At 35.5% G+C, this 26,388-nt stretch overlaps 1 protein-coding gene and 1 pseudogene across 2 annotated transcripts in view; one reads left to right on the plus strand and one right to left on the minus strand.

Annotated features, from left to right (window-relative positions):
• Nucleotides 1-26,388, minus strand: part of OMA1 (OMA1 zinc metallopeptidase) — an 86,043-nt gene that overhangs the window by 16,905 nt on the left and 42,750 nt on the right. For both annotated transcript variants that reach the window (XM_044238337.1, XM_044238336.1), the window contains exon 8: nt 10,559-10,708. In XM_044238337.1, the coding sequence (XP_044094272.1) occupies nt 10,559-10,708 (150 nt within the window). The remainder of the gene's footprint in view (nt 1-10,558; nt 10,709-26,388) is intronic.
• Nucleotides 10,441-10,523, plus strand: LOC122901414 (annotated as a pseudogene).

Consider the following 26,388-nt stretch of genomic DNA (forward strand, 5'->3'; position numbering starts at 1 on the left):
TAGATGTATTCAAGTCAATGGCATGTTTAAAAACAAAACAAAAGGGAGGGGGCACTGTTCTGAAGTCAAAGAGACTTGAGACAAAATAAGCAAATGCAACACATAGATTTGATAGGTCAGGATTTGAATAAACCAATGGGAAAATTGTATTTTGAGACAGAGAACTCTGCAAATGGGCAGGATATGATATTAATTTTTAATAAGGAATTACTGTAAATTTTCTTAGGAACAGTAGTATAATTGTGGATGAAAATGGTACACTTTCTAAAATACATCATATTGGAGTAACTGGGGAGAAAGTCTTCTTGTCTGACATTTACATTAAAATACAAATGGGAAAAAATAAGACAAGATTCAAATGAAGCAAATGTACAAAAAGGTTGATACTAATGAATGTGAATGGAAAATGGGGATTCATTACATTATTCAAATTATTCTCTATCTTTACATGTGTTTTTAAGATTTATAATAAAAAGTCTTTTAAAGATGTTTTTCCTCCCTACCCTCCATTGTCTTGTCATTTCTGCATTTCTGCGCCCTCATTCTTGATTTTATATCTATAACTTTAGTTCAAAATAACTCATGAAAGGTTTAAATGTTTTTCCTTGAAGGGATGCAGAAAAAGTCTCCCTAAAATGTGCCATTTTGGCATGTGGACTATTTTGAGTTTAAGGCAATAAAACCCTGTGGCCTCAAGAGAAGATTTTGCTCCTCTCCTAACTACCTTTAGAAGAAGATAAACTGGGGGGGGGGGGCTTCCCCAGAATAAGAGTTATTACCAGAAATAAATTTTATCTCAGTGAACCATCTGTATGAAAGGGCAAACATCTCCTTACGAAGTATCTGCTCTTCCTCTTATTACCCTGTGACTTGCTCTCCTCCCCTCTGAAGCCTCAAGGCCTTATCCCATTCCTTACCACACAATGGCATAAATACTTCACTTTACCTGTCTTTGAACTTCTCAAGTATTCGGGGTTCCCATATTTACAAAATTAAACTCATTTTTCTCGGGTTAATCTATTTCATGTCAATTTAATTTAGATCAGCCAGAAGAACCTTTGAAGGTATATAAAAATGTTTTCTCCCCAACATCCTAAAAAATGAAACCAATCCCTTTATACCCCTCTTCAAGCTCTCTCCCTTAATTTCTTTAGGCAGCATATACAAAAAAAAGAAGAAGAAGAAAAAAGCCTAGGATTTTAACATCAATAACGTCAATCAAAAACTCATTAGAAACAAATTTAGCATAAATGAATGAGAATAGTAGTTTGTTACTTTAAGAGACAGAAAAGAAATACAATAAGGATAATGGCTATGTGGCTACTTACAAACAACAAAACAAAAACTTCTGCTTATATATTAGCCTGACAGAATGATTTGATTTAGTGTCTTTACTTGAAAGGCAAATGGATGACCACAGAAAATAAAAACAGAAGAAATTGTGAAAAACTTTGAAGTGGGTGAAAAAGAACACTGGATATCCTATCAAGTGCATCCATGAGTGTCAATTCTGCCTTTCAAGGCCTTAGAGCTGTTTTACAACTCCATAATCTGTAGAAAACTAATAACAATGCAAATAATACATGTCTGTAGGAATGCAGGCAAACTATCTATCTGGTGGAATGCAATTGATCATTGCCTCATGAATAGATCAGTTTTGCATCTGTCTGTAAAGTCAGTTCAGCATTCCTGATTGTCTATGTACCTATGGTTCTGAAATTTTCAGAACCTATGGTTCTGAAATTACTGGCTCTCTCAGTAATAATAAGTTAAAATCTCAGATACTGTTCATCTCACATTTGTGTAAGTCATGATTTTACCTCTAAAAATGTTTTTCCTCTAATTCATTTCATTTCCTTTCATAAACTGCAATGGGAATTGGAATTTGAATCAACCTGTTGATGTTTAATGGTATGACAGTTTTATGACAGTTTTTGAAGTGGGCTAAAAAAAAGTTAATTATTTAAATAACTAATAATTTTAATAAATACAAAAAATTTAAAAATTAAGACCACCTTGACACATGTCAATCTTCCTCTAGAATGATAAATAAGAAAAAATTTTCAAATAAATTTTATAATCAACCACTCCTGACATAAAAGAGCAATATATTATGAAATGGCTGTATTTATTCCGATAACAACTGAAGTATTTTTTAAAAAACTGCTGGTACACATCAGGATGCTTCTAGGGACTACGTATCAAGTAAAACAGCAATTACTTTTTCATAAAAAACAAGCCACAATAATTATGTTTAAAAAAGAGAGAAAAAAACTTAATGGCCAGAGAAGCTTCATAATTAGATTAAAAGCTTCCTTCGAAAGTAGAAATCAAGTAATTTCAAGGAAAAAAAAAAAAACCTCCATTTTTTAACACGTTTTTCTAAAAATATCATACTTTTCTTTCCCCCTAAAAGCAATTTTTTCTAATAGCCCACTCACTTCAGCCTCAAGTAGATACACATCCCATGAACCATAATATTTTTTTAAGGTTTGAGACAATGTTACTGTCAGGCTTCCTGGCTTTATATGATTCAGAGGCCAATTCAATTACAGTAGCTGCTATGATATTTGCCTTTTCCTCAACACTCTCCATGTCAGACAAAATGAAATTCTGTAAGGTGAACAGTGTATGTTTGTGTACACTGGCCAACAACGACATTTCACTTCAATGTTAAACACTCATATTTTCCACTCATGAGATTTATAATATTAATGATTTATGCATTTACTTTGTCTAATTATAAATGCATGGAAATGATTTATAAGTTCTCAACCCCCAGCTTCCTGAAAGTTTAAAGAATTCAAGATAAAATGAGATTAAAATGAATGCATTTACAGCCTGCCAGTATCTATAAAAACTGAATGCTGTAAATGTGAACACCAAGATTTAAAAAACAGTTTACAAATAAGGCTGACATTGAAAGTTCTAAGAGTCATTAAAAAATAAATCCTACTCAAAATTATTATAACATAACCCTAAACAGAAGTAAGGCCAAATTAAATGTTTTTCCTAGACATTCTAACATTCTCCATATCCTTCCCCCAGATGGCAGAGAGTAAGTCAGTGAGAGAAACAGAAAATAAAAAATTCAGTCTGAATCCTTTCCATTGTAAAATAAATCTTTCAAGTAAATTTCTATCCTGGGTTATCATACCATTTCCTTTATTCACATCTATTCATCCATATTTTATAACAATCTTTATAGAAAGAAAGTTAAATAAGGGATCTCTTTCAAGGACAACTTATGTTACACATAAATTTAAAATCTGAACAGTGTTAAGTATAATTTTAAAACTGTCATACCATTAAACATCAACAGGTTGATTTAACATCTGTTCTTCAATTTTTCACCCAAGTTGTTATGGTAACCAAAATGTGTGGAATATTTGTTTCCTAAATTTAACTGATTATTTCAAGTAAATAAAATTATAGCATATCATCTTATTAACTATAAATATTATTAATACTATAACCCTATATTTATCATTTTTAAATGCTGGTGGATTACAGGATTATATTTAACTAGGCATTTATACATGCTTCATTGCAGAATACACATTAAAAAATAGCAAAGGTACAGTTTTTTTCTAACTTGGGGGCATTTTCTTGATTTTTAAAAGCAAAACAAGGGGCACCTGGGTGGCTCAGTGGGTTAAGGCTCCGCCTTCAGCTCAGATCATGATCTCAGGGTCCTGGGATAGAGCCCCACATTGGGCTCTCTGCTCAGTAGGAAGCCTGCTATCCCCTCTCCCTCTGCCTGCCTCCCTGCCTACTTGTGATCTCTCTCTCTGTCAAATAAATACATAAAATATTAAAAGCAAAACAAAACAAGGAAATCAATCTATATTCTGAATGACATACTATATTAAAATACTTAAAACAATATGATTTTAGTGCTTTGTAGGAGCTATTTATCACATTCTTTCCAAACACAAGTCAATCCTGTTACTCTTCTAGTTCTCTGCTTAAAACTTTCCACTGGTGTCCCATCTGTAAGCAAAAGCCAAAGTCCTTACACTGGCTTCAAAATCCACACTCTCCACTTTCCCTTGTTTACCCCATCCAGCCACACTGGTCTCCTTGCTGTCCCTCAAATACACCAGGCTCAATCCTACCTCAGAGCCTGGTACTTACTATGTCTTCTGCCTGGAAGCGTGTTGGCCTAGGAAGCCACATGGTTCATTCTTTCATTTATTTCATTTCTTCCTTCAAATACCATCTTCTCAGTGAAACCTTCTCTGACTGACCCCATTTCAAACAGCTATTCCAGGACCTCAACCACCTCTGCTCACATATTACCTATCCACTATAGACTGGACTGTCCCCCCACCTCAGATTCTTATGTTGAAGCCTTAACCTCTAATGTGATTATTTAGAGATTATTAGAGATTATTTAGAGATGGGGTTTTGGGAGGTAATCTAGGTTTAGACGAGGTCGGGAGCCTTCATGAGGGATTAACATCCCCTTACAAGAAAAAGAAGAGACACCAATACACTCACTCTCTCCACCAGGTGAGGACACAATGTTCTAGAAGGCAGCCATCTGTAAGCCAGAAAGACCTCACCAGAAAATGAATCTGCCAGGAAATTACTGGACTTCCAGCCTTAAGAATTCTGAAAAAATTAATTGCTATTGCTTAAGTCAGAACCTTGATCTTAGACTTCTACCCTTCAGAACTGTGAAGAAATAAATTTCTGTTGCTTAAGTCACCCAGTCTCTAGTATTTTGCTATGGCAGCCCAAGCTGACTAATATACTTGTTCTTCCTTTATTTTCCTCTTAACACTCATTACTGACTAGTATACAATATATCAGTGATCTAGTCTGTACATTACTAATTAATGTTATTTATTGTCTGTCTCCCTTTACTGCATAAGCTTCATGAGGGCAGGGATTTTTGTGTATTTTGCTCACAACACTTGTAACACCTATGGCCTGGCATTAACAAATAATATTTGTCAAATGCACAAAGTATAGATTTAAAATATTTTCAATCTTGATATGCTATGGTAGGAAATAATACATTTCTTTGATGATATTCAGGGAATCCAGTAAGAAATAAAAAATATACCGTCTTCAATAAGTTAATTTTAAAAAAATCAAAATTATCAACATTTGTGTTTTCATAGAACCAAAGAATCTTACTTTCTTGATTTTCTTGATCTTTTCTCCTCCTATAAATCTGATTTATTACAGGCTCAATCTTCTTCCTACCAGTCAAATAGGTAACCTACTTTACTGTTAACTCTGTCCAGGATCTTTTTCTGTTTACTTCCTAAGTGAACTCATCTACCCTGCTTCAACTATCACATTTTTCAGGTGATTCTGAAATCCTCATCTCTTGCCTAGATTTTTCTGTGTTCTGGTGCTGTATTTCTAACTATCTTTGAGACATACATCACTCCAGCATATTGTCAGGAATGTCAAAGGACAGGAGCTTTATAGGTAGAATGTAACACTGTACTCACATAAGTTAAAAAAACAAACATACGAAAGCAAAAGAAATCTCTTAAATAAATCTTAACTACAACAACAAAAAAAGTAGTCCTTAGCAGTAGTCTATAGACTCACATAATTCTATAAATTGCCTGAGGAATCACTTTGTTTCATTATAGAAATTAGACTTACAATGGTAGGGAATTCCAATCTCTGAATTATGACCATGTATTCTAATTAACAGTATACTCTTGCACTATCAGCTTCACTTCAACCGCTGAATTATTCCCAATATTGTAGTAGAGTCTTATTACTTTCAAATTGAATTTAATCACTTGGGGGGAAAATATAAGAAATTATATGAGGTTTTCAAATTAAGTTTCTGAACTAGGATAGTTTATTTTTAGAAGAAAAAAAAATCTCCCAGTGTTTTTCATCATTGATTCCCAAATAACATAATTGTTTCTTCAACCACTTTTCCTCATACACACTAATCAATTCATTATTATTTTAAAGACTTTGCTAAAGCACATTTTTTTTAACAGAATTTACAACAAGCTTCAGATGAAAGTTGGCTAGAATTCATTATTCAGTTTAAGCAAGCCATATATTTTTAGAATTTCACTGAGCAAAAATGCAAAGGAAGGGGATTCTAAAAGAAAATCATGTGATTATTATGACTTTAGAGATAGGCCAAACTTCCCAGGGCAATACAAGGTCCCTGGGTTGCAGAACCAGTGAGCTTCAGTACACATCACTTACTAATGAAACACATATGATCCCAGTCTTATGTTGCCCTTTTAAGATGAATGATTACTATCCATTGTATCAAGTAAATTTCACTGTTATATCTTTCTAAAAATTTTTTTCTTTGAATTAGGAGCATAAATGAAATATATTTAGGAAAGGTCTTAAGAATCCATGTCTGGCCATCTCCAATGCTCATGAAAGATACAAAGCATGCCCAAGCTGTCAATAAATTCTGTCATCATTCCTTCTAAAATATATCCCAAATGTAACCACTTCTCTCACTCTCTTCTGCCTCCATAATGTCTTAATAGGATTACTGCAAGAGCCTCCTAAATCGTCTCCCTGATTCTACCATTGCCCCATTACATTCCACTTTCCACACAGGAGCCCCAGTGATCACTATAAAACACGAGAGTCAGGTCAACTCACTCCTCTGCTGAAAATCTTCTACTAGCGTCCCTCGTCACTTGAAATAGAAGTCCTTACAATGGTTTAGAAGACCCTTCATGGTCTTCTCCCTCCACATCTCAACCATTTTGCCCACCTTCCTTATTTCATTCAGCCACCATGTCTTCCTGGCTATTCCCTGAACACACCAAACATATTCTCACTTTAGGTGCCGTACACTTGCTACTTCCTCAGCCTAAGAGACTCCCTCCAAATCACAGGATTTGCTCCAGGGATTTTCCAGGTTCTACTCAGTGGGGCCCTCTCTTTGACACATGAACACAGACTAGTAAATCTTCTTTGCTTCCCAGCCCTCTTTACTACCTTTAACCTGCTTTATATTTCCCCCTCTTGCATATCACCACTTGACATATTGTATGTTTGTTTATTATGGAATTACCTAATGAAAATGTTAGCTCCAAGAAAACAAAGACTGTTTTGTTTTGTCCTCACTCCCTGGCTACAGAACACATAATAGCAGATTAGAGATGAGTATCAACAAATATTTTTTTTCATTTTTATTTCTTTTCAGCGTAACATTATTTTCTTTTTTTGTTTTGTTTTGTTTTAAGATTTTATTTATTTATCTGACAGAGAAAGATCGCAGGTAGGCAGAGAGAGAGGAGGAAGCAAGCTCCCTGCGGAGCAGAGAGCCAGATGTGGGGCTCGATCCCAGAACTCTGGGATCATGACCTGAGCTGAAGGCAGAGGCTTTAATCCACTGATCCACCCAGGTGCCCCAGTATTCATTGTTTTTGCACCACACCCAGTGCTCCATGCAATCCGTGCCCTCCCTAATACCCACCACCTGGTTCCCCCAACCTCCCACCCCCACCCCTTCAAAACCCTCAGGTTGTTTTTCAGAGTCCATAGTCTCTCATGGTTCACCTCCCTTTCCAACTTCCCTCAACTCCCTTCTGCTCTCCATCTCCCCATGTCCTCCATGTTATTTGTTAAAATGTCTATACTGCCTAGAGCAATCTATACTTTAATGCCATTCCGATCAAAATTCCACCGGTATTTTTCAAAGAGCTGGAGCAAATAATCCAAAAATTTGTATGGAATCAGAAGAGACCCCGAATAGCTAAGGAAATATTGAAAAACAAAAATAAAACTGGCAGCATCCTGTTACCTGATTTCAAGCTTTACTACAAAGCTGTGATCCCCAAGACAGCATGGTACTGGCATAAAAACAGACACATAGACCAGTGGAACAGAGTAGAGAGCCAAGATATGGACCCTCAACTCTATGGTCAAATAATATTCAACAAAACAGGAAAAAAGACAGTATCTTCAATAAATGGTGCTGGGAAAACTGGACAGCTATAAGTAGAAGAATGAAACTCAACCATTCTGTTACACCATACACAAAGATAAACTCGAAATGGATAAAAGACCTCAGCGTGAGACAGGAATCCATCGGAATCCTAGAGGGGAACATAGGCAGTAACCTCTTCGGTATCAGCCACAGCAACTTCTTTCAAGATATGTCTCCAAAGGCAAAGGAAACAAAAGCGAAAATGAACTTTTGGGACTTCATCAAGATCAAAAGCTTCTGAACAGCAAAGGAAACAGTCAACAAAACAAAGAGGCAACCCACGGCAACCCACGGAATGAGAGAAGATATTTGCAAATGACAGTACAGACAAAAGGCTGATATCCAGGATTTATAAAGAACTCCTCAAACTCAACACACACAAAACAGATAATCATACCAAAAAATGGGCAGAAGATATGAACAGATACTTCTCCAATGAAGACATACACATGGCTATCGGACACATGAAAAAATGTTCATCATCACTAGCCATCAGGGAGATTCAAATGAAAACCACATTGAGATACCACCTTACACCAGTTAGAATGGCCAAAATTAGCAAGACAGGAAACAACATGTATTGGAGGGGATGTGGAGAAAGGGGAACCCTCTTACACTGTTGGTGGGAAAGCAAGTTGGTGCAGCCACTTTGGAGAACAGTGTAGAGATTCCTCAAGAAATTAAAAATAGAGCCTCCCTATGACCCTGCAATTGCACTCCTGGGTATTTACCCCAAAGATACAGATGTAGTGAAAAAAAGGGCCATCTGTACCCCAGTGTTTATAGCGGCAATGGCCACGGTCGCCAAACTGTGGAAAGAACCAAGATGCCCTTCAATGGATGAATGGATAAGTAAGATATGGTCCATATACACTATGGAGTATTATGCCTCCATCAGAAAGTCTGAATACCCAACTTTTGTAGCAACATGGATGGGACTGGAAGAGATTATGCTGAGTGAAATAAGTCAAGCAGAGAGAGTCAATTATCATATGGTTTCACTTATTTGTGGAGTATCAACAAATATTGATCACATAAATGAATGAATGAATCTTGTGATTGCTTCCCATTCCAAACTAGATGCCACTTATTATTCCTTCAAGTTGCATACCACCACATTTCTACTTTTCTTATGGTAAATCATATTCCCTATTGTATTAAGAATCAATTTGTATCTTATCTTAGTATGAAAGTATCAAGAATCATGTCTTATGTCTCTTTGTATCCCCTCTACTTACTGGTATCATTTCTTTCTTATAAAAGAAACCCAGGGGACGCCTGGGTGGCTCAGTTGGTTAAGCAGCTGCTTTCAGCTCAGGTCATGATCCCAGCGTCCTGGGATCGAGTCCCGCATCGGGCTCCTTGCTCAGCAGGAAGCCTGCTTCTCCCTCTGCCTCTGCCTGCCATTCTGTCTGCCTGTGCTCACTCTCTCTCCCTCTCTCTCTCTGACAAATAAATAAATAAAATATTTAAAAAAAAAAAAAAAAAGAAAGAAACCCAGTATTTCTTAACTGAATTTGAAATCATACTGAAAGTCCTAGATCTCTTTTTATCCTTTAGCAAACAGACCAATACCGATTCTTAAATTCCTAAAGTATATTCTGCTTTTATAACCAACCAGCAAATTTAATTCAAGAAGAGAGATATAGCCTGGCTTAGAGATGCCTGACATCCATTTTGTACTGATGTTGTAACTACAGAAAACATTTTGAATGACGTTAAGTCAAAAGATTTTTCAGAAGACAGTGAAAACTACTTGTGAGAAAGCTGCTTCAAACTTGATCCATTCAGGAATTCTACCAAAAAAGAATGAACACCACAGAGCACATTTCTTATAAACAAATAACCAAAAAGCAAACTAATACAAAAAGATTTTTTTCTAAGAAAACAAATTCCAGCATCACTATCAAAACAAACAAGCAAAATTAATTGAGCCAAACACAGTTCATTAACTGGTATTTTTTTTTGAAAGATTTTATTTATTTATTTGACAGGCAGATATCACAAGTAGGCAAAGAGGCAGGCAGAGAGAGAGAGAGCAGGCTCCCAGCTGAGCAGAGAGCGGATACGATATGGGGGCTCAATCCCAGGACCCTGGGATCATGACCTGAGCCAAAGCAGAGGCTGTAACCCACTCAGTCACACAGGCGCCCCATTAACTGGTATTTTTAACAACCGTTTTAACAAAACTGAAATCACCAAGACTAAATTATGATCAATATGTTGAAAAATACATAGAGTTTTAGACTTCCACCAAATCAGTTAAAATTAAAAGGTATGATTCTAAAAAGGTTAAACTTTCACCATCAAGAAAGGTAAACTGAACAGGAATTTATTTCCCAAGACTTATGGACAAGTAGGACTTTTATTTTTCAGTCAAATTCTATGAAAAGCAATAATCCATAATTATAGTGATCAAAATTTCTGATAGGCTAGACTAAAACTCTCTAAGCACAAGAAGTAACTACATTAAAAATAAATGATACAGCTTTGCGCAGTGGCAGTATCGTAGCCAATGAGGTTTATCCGAGGCGCGATTATTGCTAATTGAAAAATAAATGATACGGTAAAAACAATGTCTTGCCTTATACAGCGTTAGCTCACCTGAGGTATGAGTCTATCCAAGTGCTCAGCTCGATTTCCATGAGAAGGGTGTGTGGATAACCATTCTGGCAACTTGGGATGGCCCTGGAGATCATCTGCAAATTCCATCTGCTGCCAAAACACTGAACTGGCTCTGACGTCCACACAAGCCTAAAACCAGAATTAATTTTTTTAAAATGTTATGAGAACATTTTTAAAAATTTATATCATTATGTTTTAAAGATATTTCCTATCATTATTTGCAAATGACATATCTGATAAAGGGCTAGTGCCCAAAATAGAAAAAGAACTCATAAAACTCAATATTCAAAAAACAAATAATCCAATTAAAAATGGGCAGAAGACATGAACAGAGATTTATTTCATCAAAGAACACACACAAATGGCCATCAGACACACGAAAAGATGTTCATCATCACATCATCAGGAAAATGCAAATCAAAAACCACAAAGAGATACCACCTTACACCTGTCAGAACGGATAAAATAAAAAAAAAACAAAAGAAACAACAGGTAATGGCAAGGATCTGGAGAAAAAGGAACACTCGTGTACCGCTGATGGGAATGCAATATGGTGCAGCCACTGTGGAAAATAGTATGGAGGTTCTTCAAAGAATTACTATTAGAACTACCCTGCAATCCTGCAATCACACTACTGGGTACTTACCCAAAAGACAGAAGAACACTAATTCAAATGGATATATGCCCCCTATATTTATAACAGCACTACTTATAACAGCCAAAATAGGGAAGCACCCCAAGTGTCCAGTGATCAACGAATGAATAAAGAAGATGTGGTATAATACACACACACACACACACACACACACACACACACACACACACAGGAATATTACTGAGCCATCAAAAAGAATCTTGCCATTTGCAGTGACATAGATGGAGCTAGACAGCATAATGCTATAAGCAAAATAAATCAGAGAAAGAAAAATACCATGTGATTTCACTCATGTGCAATTTAAGAAACAAAACAAACAAGCAAAGGTAAAAAAATAAGAGAAAGACAAAGCAAGAAACAGACTCTTAACTACAGAGAATAAACTGATGATTACTAGGGGGGAGAAGAATGAGGGGAAGGGTGAAATAGGTAGTGGGGATTAGGGAGTTCATCATGATGAGCACTGGGACTCATCATGGAACTGCTGAATCACTAAATTATAACCTGAAAAAATATAACTCTGTATGTTAACTGTAATAAAAATAAAAACAAATAAAAGCAAATGAAAAGGTAGCAAGAAACAAACAAAAATAAAAATGACTGCAATGAAAAAAATTTTTCTAGCATTTTAATGGAATGTGCTTATTGCTTTAAAAAAAAAAAACAACTCATACAACATGGTATTCGAGAAGCCAAAACTACTCGTGTACAATATTCACAGTAATCGCACTCCCAGAGATAATCCACTATTTTCAATATGACAGGTATTAAGAACACGTATTGAGGGCAAAAATCTTCCACACAAATTAATATTTTGTTTTCATGAAAATAAGGTTAAAATCTCATTATTAAACTGCATTATAGAAATTTTATTCTTAATCTATACCACTAGAATAATTAAAAGACTTCAACGTAAAGAAATGAAATTATGTATTTTTTTGAAATTATATTTTTTATTTTTTTTAAAGATTTTATTTATTTATCAGAGAGAGAGAGGGAGAGCGAGCACAGGCAGACAGAATGGCAGGCAGAGGCAGAGGGAGAAGCAGGCTTCCTGCCGAGCAAGGAGCCCGATGTGGGACTCGATCCCAGGACGCTGGGATCATGACCTGAGCCAAAGGCAGCTGCTTAACCAACTGAGCCACCCAGGCGTCCCAATTTTTTGTTATATTTTTAATGTGCCTATCAATTTTCCTAGTTTTCCTCAGTGTGTGTGCTAAAGAACATATTTAAGTCATTTAAAATATTTATAAACGTTTATCTTTTTTAACAAATAAGATATACATGTCTTGTATATTTGTGCATAAATTCCATCAGACACTCATACACATAAACTTATCTATACAAAGAACAATTCTGGAAGGCAATTTAAGAAACTGTTAATAGTAGTAGCTACCCTAAGAGTATAAGTAGGGTGTTTGATGATGGAGAAAGAGCAGGACTTTTATTTCTGAATTATATGAAGTATATTATTTTATAATATAATTATTTCCAAAACCTATGTAGGGTGATTCAGTAAATATTATAATAAGCCTGTTCAATTTATTGACATTTCCAATTTTTTCTGTAAGCAGTGATTGGCTAAAGTGATTATATTTCCCGACTAGTTTACTTTTGATTATGACAATTAAGAAAAAACTCACACTGTACTGTAAAATGTGCTATTAAAAAGCATTAGTATGCTTTTAGCCTTAAAACAGTGAGATTGTGACACACAAAAAGGCAAATACACAATATCATGCTGATCTAGTCAACATTCATGCCACTCTGTTTTTAACAAACACCATCAAAATATTTTCAAATGCTGGAAAAATGAAAAGAAAAATAATTTGAAATTCAAGTAGACTTTATTCAGTGTTTAAAACAATACGATTGTTTTTATCGTGGTAAATACATAAAATTTTTTGCCATCTTAACCCTTTTTAAGTGTACAGTTCACAGGTATTAAATACACCCACACTGATGTGCAGCCACCACCATGAACCATCCTTATAGCTCATTTTGTATACAGCTCTTAAATAATTCCCCCTTCTCCTCTCACCCCCATCCTGGATGACTACCATTACAAACTCTGTCTTTATGATTCTAACTATTCTAAGTACCTCATACAAATGAAATCGTACACTATTTGTCTTCTTGTGACTGCCTTACTTCACTTAGCTTCCATGTCCTCAAGGTTCATCCAGTATTAAAGCATACTGCAGAATTTCTTTCCTTTTTAATACTGAACATTATCTTGTATGTCTATACCACATTTTGCTTATCCATTCATTGGTCAAGGGACACTTGGGTTGCTTTCACATTTTAGCTACTGTGAATAATGCTGCTATGAACACGGGTATACGAATACCTTTTTGAAGACATTTTCAATATGTTGAGGAATATATCTGGAAGTGGAGCTGCTGGATCGTATGGGCGTTGAATTTAATTTTTTTTGTGAAACTACCACATCATTTTCACAGTGGCTTACCATTTTACATTCTCACCAACAATGCACAAGTGTTCCAATTTCTTCACATTTTCACCTTTGTTAATTTCCATTCTTGTGACAGTAGCCATCCTAATGAGTATGAGGTAGTATCTCATTATAGTTTTGATTTGCATTATCTAATGATCAGTGATGTTGAGAATCTTTTTCTGTGCTTAGTGGCATTGACATATCTTCTTTGGAGACCTGTCTATTCAAGTTCTTCGTCCATTTTGCAATCAGATCTTTTGTATTATTGTTAGGTTTTAAAAATCCTCTGTATTCTGGATATTAATTGCTTATCAGATATATGATTAGCAAATGTTTTCTACCAGTCTGTGGGTTGTCTTTTTACTGTGATGGTGTCTTTTGATGCAAAAACTTTTTTTTTTTAATTTTCATGAAGTTCATTTGCCTAATTTTTTCTTTTGCTACCTGTGTCTTTGGTATCATATCCAAGGTATCATGACCAAATCCAATGTTATGAAGTTTTGATCCTGTATATTTTTTCTAGGAGTCTTACTATTTTAGGTTTTACACTTAGGTTCCTGATTCATTATCAATTATTTTTTGTATACGGTATTATGTAAGGGTCCAATTTCATTCTTTTTCTGGATATCCAGTTTTCCAGCATCATTTATTGAAAAGACTGTCCTTTGCCCAGTTTCCATCCTTGACAAAAAACTCATTTCTGGGCTATTTTATTCCATTGGTCTATGTCTTTCATGTCAATACTACAGTTTTGATTACTGTAGCTGTGTAGCAAGTTTTGAAATCTGAAGTGTGAGCCCTCCAGTTTTATTCTTTCTCAAGACTGTTTTGGCTACTCAGGTCCTTTAACACTGCATATTAATTTTAGATTTAGTTTTCCTATTTCTACCAAAATGCAAGCAAAAAAAAAGCTCTGGGATTCTGACAAGTACTGTAAGGAATCTGTAGATTATTTTGGGCACTAGTGACATTTTTTTTTATAATAATTATTTTTTTTCAATTTATTTATTTTCAGAAAAACAGTATTCATTATTTTTTCACCACACCCAGTGCTCCATGCAAGCCGTGCCCTCTATAATACCCACCACCTGGTACCCCAACCTCCCACCCCCCCCGCCACTTCAAACCCCTCAGATTGTTTTTCAGAGTCCATAGTCTCTCATGGTTCACCTCCCCTTCCAATTTACCCAAATTCCCTACTCCTCTCTAACACCCCTTGTCCTCCATGCTATTTGTTATGCTCCACAAATAAGTGAAACCATATGACATTTTTAAAATATTAAGTTTTCCAGTAAATGAACAAGGATCTTCCTATTTCTTTGTCTTGTTTTAGCAATGAATTTTTAGTTATCACTGTGTGTCTTTCACCTCCTTGGTTAATTCCTAAATCTTTTATTCTTGTGAGGTTATTGTAAATGGAGTTGTTTTTAATAATTTCCTTTTCAGATTGTTCATTGTTCATGTACAGAAATGAATTTTTGAGTGTTGACACTGTATCCTGATACTTTGCAAATTAACTTACTAAGTTCAAACCGCCTTTTTTGCAGTCTTTACAGTTTCCTACATATACGATCATATCATCTGCCAACAAAGATAATTTTACTGCTACCTCTCCAATGTGAATAACTCTTACTTCTTTTTCTTGCTCTAACTACAAACTTCCAGTATTATGTTGAACAGAAGTGAAAGTGGACATCCTCGCCTTGTCCCTGAACTTATACAAAAAGCTTTCAGTCTTTTACCACTGAGTAGTATGTTTGTTGTGAGTCTTTCATATGTGGCTTTTATTATGTTGATGTAGCTTCCTTTCATTCTTATTTTGTTGAGTGTTTTAATCATGAAAGGTGTTAAATATTCTCAAAAAATTTTTACATCAATTGAAATGATCATGTGGGGTTTTTTCCCTTTCTTTTGTTAGATGTGGCATATTACCTTGATCAAGTTTTATATGCTCAACCATGCTTGCATTCTAGAAATAAAGCTATCTTGATTATGGTGCATATCCTTTTAGAATGCTACTGAATTCTGTTTGCTAGTATTTTGTTGGGGACTTCTACATCCATGTTTTTAAGAAATACTGGTCTATAGTTTGCTTGGAGTATCTTTGTCTTTGTATCAGGATGATGCTAACTTCAAAGAATGAGTTAGGAAGTATTCCTTCCTCTTCAATCTTTTGGGAAAGTTTGAGAACTGTTATTAGTTCATCTTTACATGGTTGGTAGAATCTACCAGGGATGCTGTCAGACTTTATTCTTAGATTCTGATTACTGACTCAATCTTGTTATTAGTCATGGGTCTATTCAAATTTTCTATTTCTTCATGATTTAGTATTGGTAAGGTTTTTGTATTTCTAGGAAATTGTCCATTTCATCTAGATTATCCGAGGTTTGGCATGCAATTGTTCATAGTATCTTCTTATTATCCTTTTATTTCTTTAGAATCGTAAGTAATCTCTGCACTTTCATTTCTGATTTCAGGTAATTTGAATTTTCTTTACTTTTTCCTTTTTCGGCTAGCTCAAGTTTTGGAAATTTTGTTGATCTTTCAAAAGAACAAATTTTGATCTTAATGATTCTAATGGTTTTTCTGTTCTCTATCTCTGCTCTAATCTCTACTATTTCCTTCATTTTATTAGCTTTGGGTATAGTTCTTTTTCTAATCCATTAATTTGTAAGTTAGGGTGTACATCTGAAATCTTTGTTTTTTAATGTAAGCATCTATAGCTATAAATTTCATACTCAGCACTGATTTCACTGCATCTCATAACTTTCTGTATCTTGTTTTTATTTTCATTCATTTCTAAAGGTCTTTTATTAAATTCCTTCTAATTTCTTCTTCAATCCATTGGTTATTTAAAATTATTCTGTTTTGGGACACACAGCTGGCTCAGTCAGAAGAGCATGAGAACCTTGATCTTGGGGCTGTAGGTTTGAACCCCACATTAGGTGTAGAGATCACTTAAAAAAACAAAAATCTTTTTAAAAATTTTAAAATATATCCACAGTTTTGTGAATTTTCCAGTTTTATTTTTGTTACTTATTTCTAACTTCATCCCACTGTGGTCAGAGAAGATACACTGAATGATTATATCTTAATCTATGAGAATTTGTGACCTAATGTATGGCCTATCCTGGAAAATGTCCCATATGACCTTGAGAAGAATGTGTACATTCTGTTGTTTTGGAATAGAAAATTCTATAGGTTCTCTTAGATCTAGTTGGCTTACTGCATTAAGTACTTTATTTCTTTATATTCTATCTGGTTGTGCTATCCATTATTCTGGGTAAAGCTACTAAAGTCTCCAACTATTATTACAGAACTATCTATTTCCTCCATCAGTCCTGTCAGTTTTTGCTTCATGTATTTTCGTAGTATGCAATTAAGTACACAAATTTTTGTAAATGTTATATCTTCTTGTTGTTTCAAACCTTTTTTGCTACATAATGCCATTCTTTATCTCTTGTAATCTTTCTTAATAAAAGTCTATTTTGTCTGATATTAGTATAGGCACTCCTATTGTCTTTTGGTTACTATTTGCATGGAATATCTTTTTCCATCCTATTATGCTCAACCTGCTTATGTCCTTGGGTCTCAGATTAGTCTATTATAGACAGCATATAGTTGAATCACGTTATTTTTATCCATTCTAGCAATCTCTGTCTCTTGACTGAAAGTTAATCCATTTATACTTAAAGTGATTAATGATAAAGAGGGACTTACTTCCATGAATGTGCTAATTGTTTTCTATATGTCTGCTATCCTTTTTGCCCTCATTTTCTACATTATCGTCTTCTCTGTTTAGTTGATTTTTTGTAGTGAAACATTTAAATTCCTTTCTCATTTCCTTGTGTGCATATTCTACAGCTATCTTCTCTTTAATTACCATGGAGATTACATTTAACAACCTAAGTTTATAACACTCTACTTAGAATTTATACCAGTTCAACTTCAGCAACATATAAAAACTCTGCTCTTTCGCGGCTCTGTCTCCATTCTCTTCAGTCTCTAATGTAACAAAATTACATCTTTATATATTATATAAACAAAATAATAATAATAATAATAATAAAGTAATTCTTTTAAAAGCACTAGTCCCCTGAATTACATAGAAAACAAGATTTGGTATTATAAACTAAACTTACAGTAACACTAGCTTTTATACTAATAATTTTTTTTTCTTTAAAGATATTTCCTTTAAAGGTATACATTCAAAGGCATTTTAAAATTGTACAGAAACAAAAAAGTATAGTTACAAACAACTGTTATAATAATACTAGCTTTTGAAAATGTCCACATATTTACCTTTACTAAGATATTTATTTCTCCAAAAAGCTTTGAGTTACTGTCTTATATCCATTCTTCTTACCAATGGGACTCCCTTGAGCATCTTTTGCAGGACAGTTCTGGTGGTCATGAATTCCCTCAACTTTCATTTAACAGACAATGTCTTAACTTCTCCCTCACTTTTGAAAAACAGTTTTTTCTGGACACAGGATTCTTAGTGACAGCTTTATTCTTTTATAGCACTTTGGATATAACAAACACTGTCTTCTGGACCACAAAGTTTCTGATGAGAAATCTGCTGATAATCTTAGTGCAGATACCTTGAATGTGATGATTCACTTCTCTCTTGCTACTTCAGGATTTGCTCTATGTCTTTGGCTTTTTAAAGTTTGATTATAACATATAACCCCTGGTTCATCTTTCTTGAAGTTCACTGAGCTTCTTGGACATTTATATTTATGTATTTCATCAAATTAGGGAAGTTTTCAGCCATTATTTCTTTTTTTTAATTAACATATAATGTATTGTTTGTTTCAGGGGTACAGTTCTGTGGAATCAACAGTCTTACACAATTCACAACACTCACCATATCACATACCCTTCCCAATGTCCATCACCCAGCCATCCTATCCCTCCCACCTCCCTCCTTTCCAGCAACCTCAGTTTGTTTCCTGAGATTAAGAGTCTCTTGGTTAAGGGCTAACATTACCCGAGCAGCCAAAAATAAAATAACTTACCCAAAAAAAGGAAAAAAAAAAAAGAAAGAAAAAAGAAAACCATGTATGCTTGGTTAAGGGCTAACATTAGCCGAGCAGCCAAAAATAAAATAATAACTTACCCAAATTGCACTCCTGGGTATTTACCCCAAAGATACAGATGTAGTGAAAAGAAGGGCCATCTGTACCCCAATGTTTATAGCAGCAATGGCCACAGTCGCCAAACTATGGAAAGAACCAAGATGCCCTTCAACGGATGAATGGATAAGGAAGATGTGGTCCATATACACTATGGAGTATTATGCCTCCATCAGAAAGGACGAATATCCAACTTTTGTAGCAACATGGACGGGACTGGAAGAAATTATGCTGAGTGAAATCAGTCAAGCAGAGAGAGTCAATTATCATATGGTTTCACTCATTTGTGGAGCATAACCAATAGCATGGAGGACAAGGGGCTTTAGAGAGTAGTAGGGAATTTGGGTAAATTGGAAGGGGAGGTGAACCATGAGAGACTATGGACTCTGAAAAACAGTCTGAAGGGTTTGAAGTGGCGGGGGGGTGGGAGGTTGGGGTACCAGGTGGTGGGTATTATAGAGGGCACAGCTTGCATGGAGCACTGGGTGTGGTGAAAAAATAATGAATAATGTTTTTCTGAAAATAAATAAATTGGGGAAAAAAAAACAAATAAATTTAAAAAAAAATAACTTACCCAAAAAAGGAAAAAAAAAAGAAAAAAGAAAACCAAGATTAAGAGTCTCTTATGGATTGTTTCCCTTCCTGGTCCCATCTTGTTTCATTTTTTCCCTCCCTTCCCCCCAAAACCCCTGCTCTGCCTCTCAAATTTCTCATATCAGAGACATCATATGATAATTTTATTTCTCTGATTGACTTATTTCGCTTAGCATAATACCCTCTAGTTCCATCCATGTCACTGCAAATGGCAAGATTTTTTTTTTGATGGCTGCTTATATATATGTGTGTGTAGATTATTTTGGGCACTAGTGACATATATATATATATACACACACCACATCTTCTTTATGCCTTTAACTGTTGATGTTCAAGCCATTATTTCTTGAAATATTTCTTGAAATATTCTCTCTGCCCCTTCTCTCCTCTCCTTCTGGGACTCCCACATTGCATATGTTGGTCCTCTTGATCACATCCCCCAGGTCTCTTAAATCTATCTTTTCTGTTCCTCAGCTTTGGTAATTTCCACTGTCCTACCTTCAGGTTCACTGATTCTTTCTTCTGCCTGTTAAATCTCCCTTTAAATCTGCCCATATTTTTGTTGTATTTATCAGCTCCAAAATTTGTTAGTTTTTTGGAGGGGTGTCTAGCTGTATACTGATATTTTCACTTTGTTCATAATCACTTTCTTGACTTACACTTTCCTTTAGTTCTTTAATCATCTTTAAGACAATTGTTTTAAAGTCATTGTCTAGTATGTCTGCCATTAGATATTCTTAAGAGACAGTTTCTGCTAATTTAATTTTTTTTCTATGAATAGGCCATACTTTCCAGTTTCTTACATGCCTGTCCATTTTAGTGAACAGTGGACATTTGAATCTAATAATGAAACTCTGGATATCAGATTCTACCCCTCCAACAGAGTCTGCCATTTTTGTTATGGTTTTGTTATTGTTCTTTTCCTTCTTTTTCTTTTTCCTTCCACTATCTCTGTGCCTAGGGTTAGCCTGGGATATAAATATAATGTCTCTTTGGGATTTTTCTGACCATGCACAGTCATTTTCTAATTTTCCCCAAATATGCAGTTGTTTTCGAAAGTCCTAGTCTTCAGTATCTGGCTTCCCTCACCAAAAAAGTGAAAAAAAAAACAATGAAGTGGGGAGTTGGTGGGAGAGGAATGTTACCAGATGTTTAGGCGCAGGGCCTGCTAAAATGAGGAGAGGTACAAAACAATGGCTGCCCACCTGTAAGCACCTGAAAATCAAAAGCCACATTCAGTGACCTGAGCACAGATCACTGATATTTGAAGGACAGGGACTTTTTCCTTACCCTGGCTCTGGCAAGCTGTGTACATGCTGCTCCAGAAACCTGTGCACTGCCATGTGACACAGGTAATATAGGTGGCAGGTAAGGTTGTAAGAGGTGAAACTGACCAAATGTAGGCACAATTCATTGTCCAGTATTCCCCTGGAAGGTACAAGCCTTAAACAGATGCCAGAATTCCAAAATAGATACAATCAGACAGACTCTGTTGGTTTAATTGTAGTCTATCTGGGGAGACAAATCCCTAGTGTTTCCTACTCCACCATCAGAACTGCAACACAATTCTTTAAGACCTCTAAATACTCTAAATTTAAAAAGAATCCAAAGTATTTTACCTTATTGTACATATATAGACAGATATGTGTACATATTTATAAATAGGAATATATATTTAAGATAAAAATAAATATGTGACCCATTTAAGATAAAAATAAATACAGATATATCTATATATGTGTAAAATACATATGTAACATATGTGTGAGCTTGTGTGTGTGTGTGTCCACACATAAGTAGTTATTTGATACTGAATTCTAAAAACATAGAAATATGTCCTTCAACAGCAGGTCAACATATTCATAATAATATAAATACAAGATGAGACAAGCAAGCAAGATATTCTTCTAAGAGAATTCATAAAAATAGGAGTTGAAACAGTTACTCCATTTTAAAAGCATAGCCCATATAGTAGCTCAAAACAAAACAAAACAAAAAAACCCCTGAAAACTAAGATTTTTGAAAACTAAGATAAACACTTCAAGAGACATTACAAATCCAGGAATTATCTACTATGAGGTATTCTGTTACACATACCAAAACAATATCCAAAATTTTTTCACACTAAAAGTATTACTCAGGGGCAATGGACGGCTCAGTCCATTAAGCATCCAACTTAAGCACCTATATGACTGTGGCTCAGGTCATGATCTCAGAGTCATAGGATCAAACCCTGCATTGGGCTCCACACTGAACACGGAGCCCACTTACGAGTCTCTCTCTCCCTCCCCCTCTGCCCTCCCCTCTACTTGCATGCTCTCTCTCTAAAACAAAAATAAATAAAAATGATAATCAAAAGTAAAATAAAGTACCTCCCTCTTCTTAAAAAACACAAAGGCAGTCTTTAAAGCAATATTTGATATTCAGAAATAGAAGAAAATAATTATCCTACAGACTGAAAAATATTCCCAACATAAAAGTATTCCAAAAGGACTGACGATATCTGCTTTAATAGTAAGATAAGGATACTGAAGTGTGTCTGTATTTCCAAAACCAAATTCAAAGAACCACTAATGTGAGATAACTTTGTTTTCAAAAGGGGTATTTTACTTATATTTTTCTAGTTTGTGAAAAATAAGTGATGGGATATCAGCAAGATATGGGAATAAGAAGCAATGGACCCTTCTTCCCAACACAAACACACTGATTTAACAATATACATACAAATTCTCTTTCTGAGAGATCCAGAAACTGGCTTAGAGGCTCCTGTACCTTACACAACTGTGAATCATACACATCAAAGCCAGTAGGAAGATTTGGGACAGCCTCTTGCCATAATCCCTACCCTACCCTAGCTTCTCCCTAGTGAGGGAAAGAATTGGATGATGTATCCAATATTCCAACTTTTCCAGGGCTGTCCAAGAAACTGGCTTCTGTCTTGTCTCAAAGCATTGATGAAATGCAGCACATGGTAGGTCTGGAGGCCAGTTGAGAATAAGGATAGCAGTCTCAACTAGCACACAAACAACTGCAATAGCCCCTCCCTCCAACAGAGAGTGAGTGGCAAATTTCCCCAGATTTGAGCTTCTCCCCCCTGGGGAGGAAAGAAAGTGAACCATATATTTAATGTTCCAACATTTCTGGGAGTTGCCTGAGAAAATGCCTACAATTCACCTATCACAGAGCAATGATGGGATCTGGTGTACTTTATTTATTTATATGAGGGACAGAGAGAGAGAATCTTAAGCAGATTCCACACCCAGCAGAAAGCCCAATATAGGGCTTGATCTCACCACCCTGAAATAATGACCCGAGCCAAATTCAAAAGTTGGAAGTTCAGCCCACTGAGCCACCCAGGCTCCCCAAGGACCTGGCATACCTGAGATGTCTAGGTTCCACTAAGAACAAAGATGGGGTTGGACTGGCACAAAGGTTTGAGAGGGCCACAAAGTCTCTGGCTGGGCTAATTGGTTAGGATCCTCTCCTGTGGAAGGCCAGTTCACAAAGCCTGGAAAAGCAGGCTGGTTTTTTTCTAATGTAAAGATACCAACTTCAGGTCAAGGAAAATGAACAGCCAGGGAAATATATCCCACAGGAAAAACTTAAATCTTCAGAAAGTGATGTTAATGAAACATATATGTTATTTACCTGAGAGAGTCAAAGTAACCCTCATAAAGATAGTCCCCCAGGTCAGAAGAAATACATAAACAAAGGTGAGAATAACAGAGATAGAAATATTAAAAAATGCCAAATAGAAATCTTAGAAATGAAAAATAAATGCACTGAAAAATTTGCTACTATAAGAATTCAACAGCAGACTTAGACCCAGTGAACTCAAAGACAAGTCACTGGAAATTATCCAGAAAAGTAAAAAATAAATAAATAAATAAAAATAAAAGAGTGAAGGAAACTTAAGCATTTATAGAACACCATCCAATAGACCAATATATGCATTATGGAAGTCCCAGAGAAGGAAAGAGAGAGAAAAGAGCATAAAGTTTACTCAGAGAAGTAACAGCTGAAAATTTTCCACTTCTGGGTAAGAAAAGGATATCCAGATCCAGGAAACCCAGAGACAAACTGTGAAAGATGAACTCAAAGATATCAATTACATAGACACATTTATTATATAAAACACACACACACACACACATACACATATATATGATTTTTAATTTACATGTACATCTAATAAATACAGAGGAGAAGTAAAAAAAAAAAAAAGAAGAAGAAGAAGAAAAAAAGAAAATCAATGAGGCTTAACTCTAAGGGAGCCAGAACGCTACAGGAAAACAAGTCTCTGTCTTTAAAAGCCTAGTGCACTATATCATTCAGTCAGAGACCCAGCACAGAAGCATGAATTTAAAAAGTCTTTGTTATACATGAAGATTTATTGTCTAATTTTAGGACGTATGCCAGAGAGGCAGGAATCTGCAGATTTCTCTGGGAAGAGAAGTTATGACAGGCTCCATTCTTCTTGCCTTCCTTTAGCCTAGCTAGCAGGATGCTTGTAGGAGCCAGCTCTGACACTCTGCATCACCTTGCTAGCACCATTTGCCCCACTGCAGCATTCTCCTACACCCATCCCAGCAGGCACCCCTCCAAAGCAGCACCTGCCCTGCCACATGGTAAGCAGCAGGCCAGGAGCAGTGCTCCTCTAAAGTGACTCCTGTCTAGGGGAGGGTAGAAGCAAATGCTACCCTCCAGCATGCCTACAGTATCTCCAGCTAGGTTCCTCAGCCAGCTATGCCATTAGCAAGCCCTGCCCACCAAATGCATCCAGAGCAATCACAGCAGAAAGCTAGGTTAAAGGCTGGCCTTATCCACCAGCATGCTCATGGTGACAACAGCCAACCCTCAGCCAGCTGCACCAGGGGCAAGCCATGTCCACCGGTGTGTTCACAGTAGTTTCAGCCAGTCATTGCTGACAGGCAGGCTTTAAAGGCCAGCTCCAGCCACCAAGACATCCTCAGCACCCAAAACCAAGCCACAACAGGAGAGTGCATTCAGCTCACACAGGTGACACCCATGGACCATCTGGTTCTGGCAACCAGAGGAACTGAGCTACTGGGCACTACATGACACCTTTCACATTACACTACTACTTTTAAGACCAAGAGACATATCAGACATGTTTAATACACAGAAACAAACACAGAGAGTCAGACAAAATGAAAAGAAAGAGGAATATGTTCCAAACAAAAGAACAAAGCAAAACCCCAGAAAAAGAGCTACACGAAATGGAAATAAGTAATCTTATATGATATAGTTCAAAGTAATGGTGATAAAGATATTCACCACACTTAAGAGAAAAATGGATAAATTCAGTGAGAACTTCAATAAAGAAATAGAAAATATATAGATAAAGATAATATAAATATATTTATAAATAAATATGATATATTTATATTAAATATTTAAAAATATAAAGAGCCAATCAGAGCTGAAGCATACAATAACTGAAATGAAAAATACACCAGAGGGAATCAAAAGCAGATCAGAGGATGCAGAAGAACACATCAGAGATCTAGAATAGTGAGTAATGGAAATCAACCATGCTGAACAGGGGAAAGAAAAAAAAAATAAAAATGAAGATATGGCACAAATATAGACACATAGATCAATGAAAAATAATAGAAAGCCCAGAAATAAACCCATGTTTATATGGTCAATTAATCCATAACAAAGGAGGAAAACATATACAATGGAGAAAATATAGTCTCTTCAATAAATGATGCTGAGAAAACTGGATGACAAGATGCAAAAGAATGAAACTGGACCACTCTCTAATACCATACACAAAAGTAAACTCAAAATGGATTAAAGACCCAAGTGTGAGACCTGAAAATATAACAATCCTAGAAGAGGACACAGGCAGTGTTTTAACATTGGCCACAGCAATATCTTTCTAGATATGTCTCCTAAGGCAAGGGAAACAAAAGCAAAAATAAACTGCTGGGACTACCTTAAAACAGAGCACTTTTAATACAGAGAAGGAAACCATCGACAAAACAAAAACTCAACCTACAAAATGAGAGAAGATATTTACAAATGATACACCTGATAAGTGGTTAATAGCCGAAATATATAAAGAACTTACATAACTCAACACCAAAAAACCCCCCAACAATCCTATTTAGAAATGGGCAGAAGATGTGAACAGACCTTTATTCAAAGAAGACATAAAAATGGTCAGCAGACACATGAAAAACTGCTCCACATCACTAATCATCAGTGAACTACAAAAAGGAAGCACAATAAGATACCACCACACACTTTTAAGAAGGGCTAAAATAAAAAAATCAAGAAATAACAAGTGTTAGTGAGGATGTAGAGTAAAAGCAACCCTCACACACAGCTGGTGGGAATGCAAATTGGTGCAGCCACTGTGGAAAACAGTAAAAAAGTTTCTAAAAAAATTAAAAATAGAAATACTATATTATCTAGTAATTCCATTACTGGGTATTTATGCAAAAAAAAACAAACAAAAAATGTTGATTTCTAAAGATATATGCACCCTATGTTTATTGCAGCATTATTTATAATAGACAAGATATGAAAGCATTCCAAGTGTCCACTGCCAGATGAATGGATAAAGAAGATATGGTATATATACACAATGGAATATTACACAACCATAAGAAAGACTGAGATCTTCCTATTTGTGACAACATGGATAGGCCTAGAGGGTACTAGACTAAGTGAAAAAAGTCACACCAAGAAAGACAAATACCATATAATTTCACTTAATGTGGAATCTAAAACAAATGAATAAATAAACAAAAAGCAGAATCAGATCTGCAAATACAGAGAACAAACTGATGGTTGCTGGAGGGAAGTAGGTAGAGGAATAAACAACATGGGTAAAGGAGATTGAGGGATATAAGCTTCCAATTATGGAATGAGTTAAGTCACAGGAATAAAAGGCACAGCATGTGAAATACAGTCAATGCTACTGTAAGAG

This window comes from Neovison vison, chromosome 2 (genome assembly GCF_020171115.1).
Source record: "Neovison vison isolate M4711 chromosome 2, ASM_NN_V1, whole genome shotgun sequence".
Classification (NCBI taxonomy): domain Eukaryota; kingdom Metazoa; phylum Chordata; class Mammalia; order Carnivora; family Mustelidae; genus Neogale; species Neogale vison.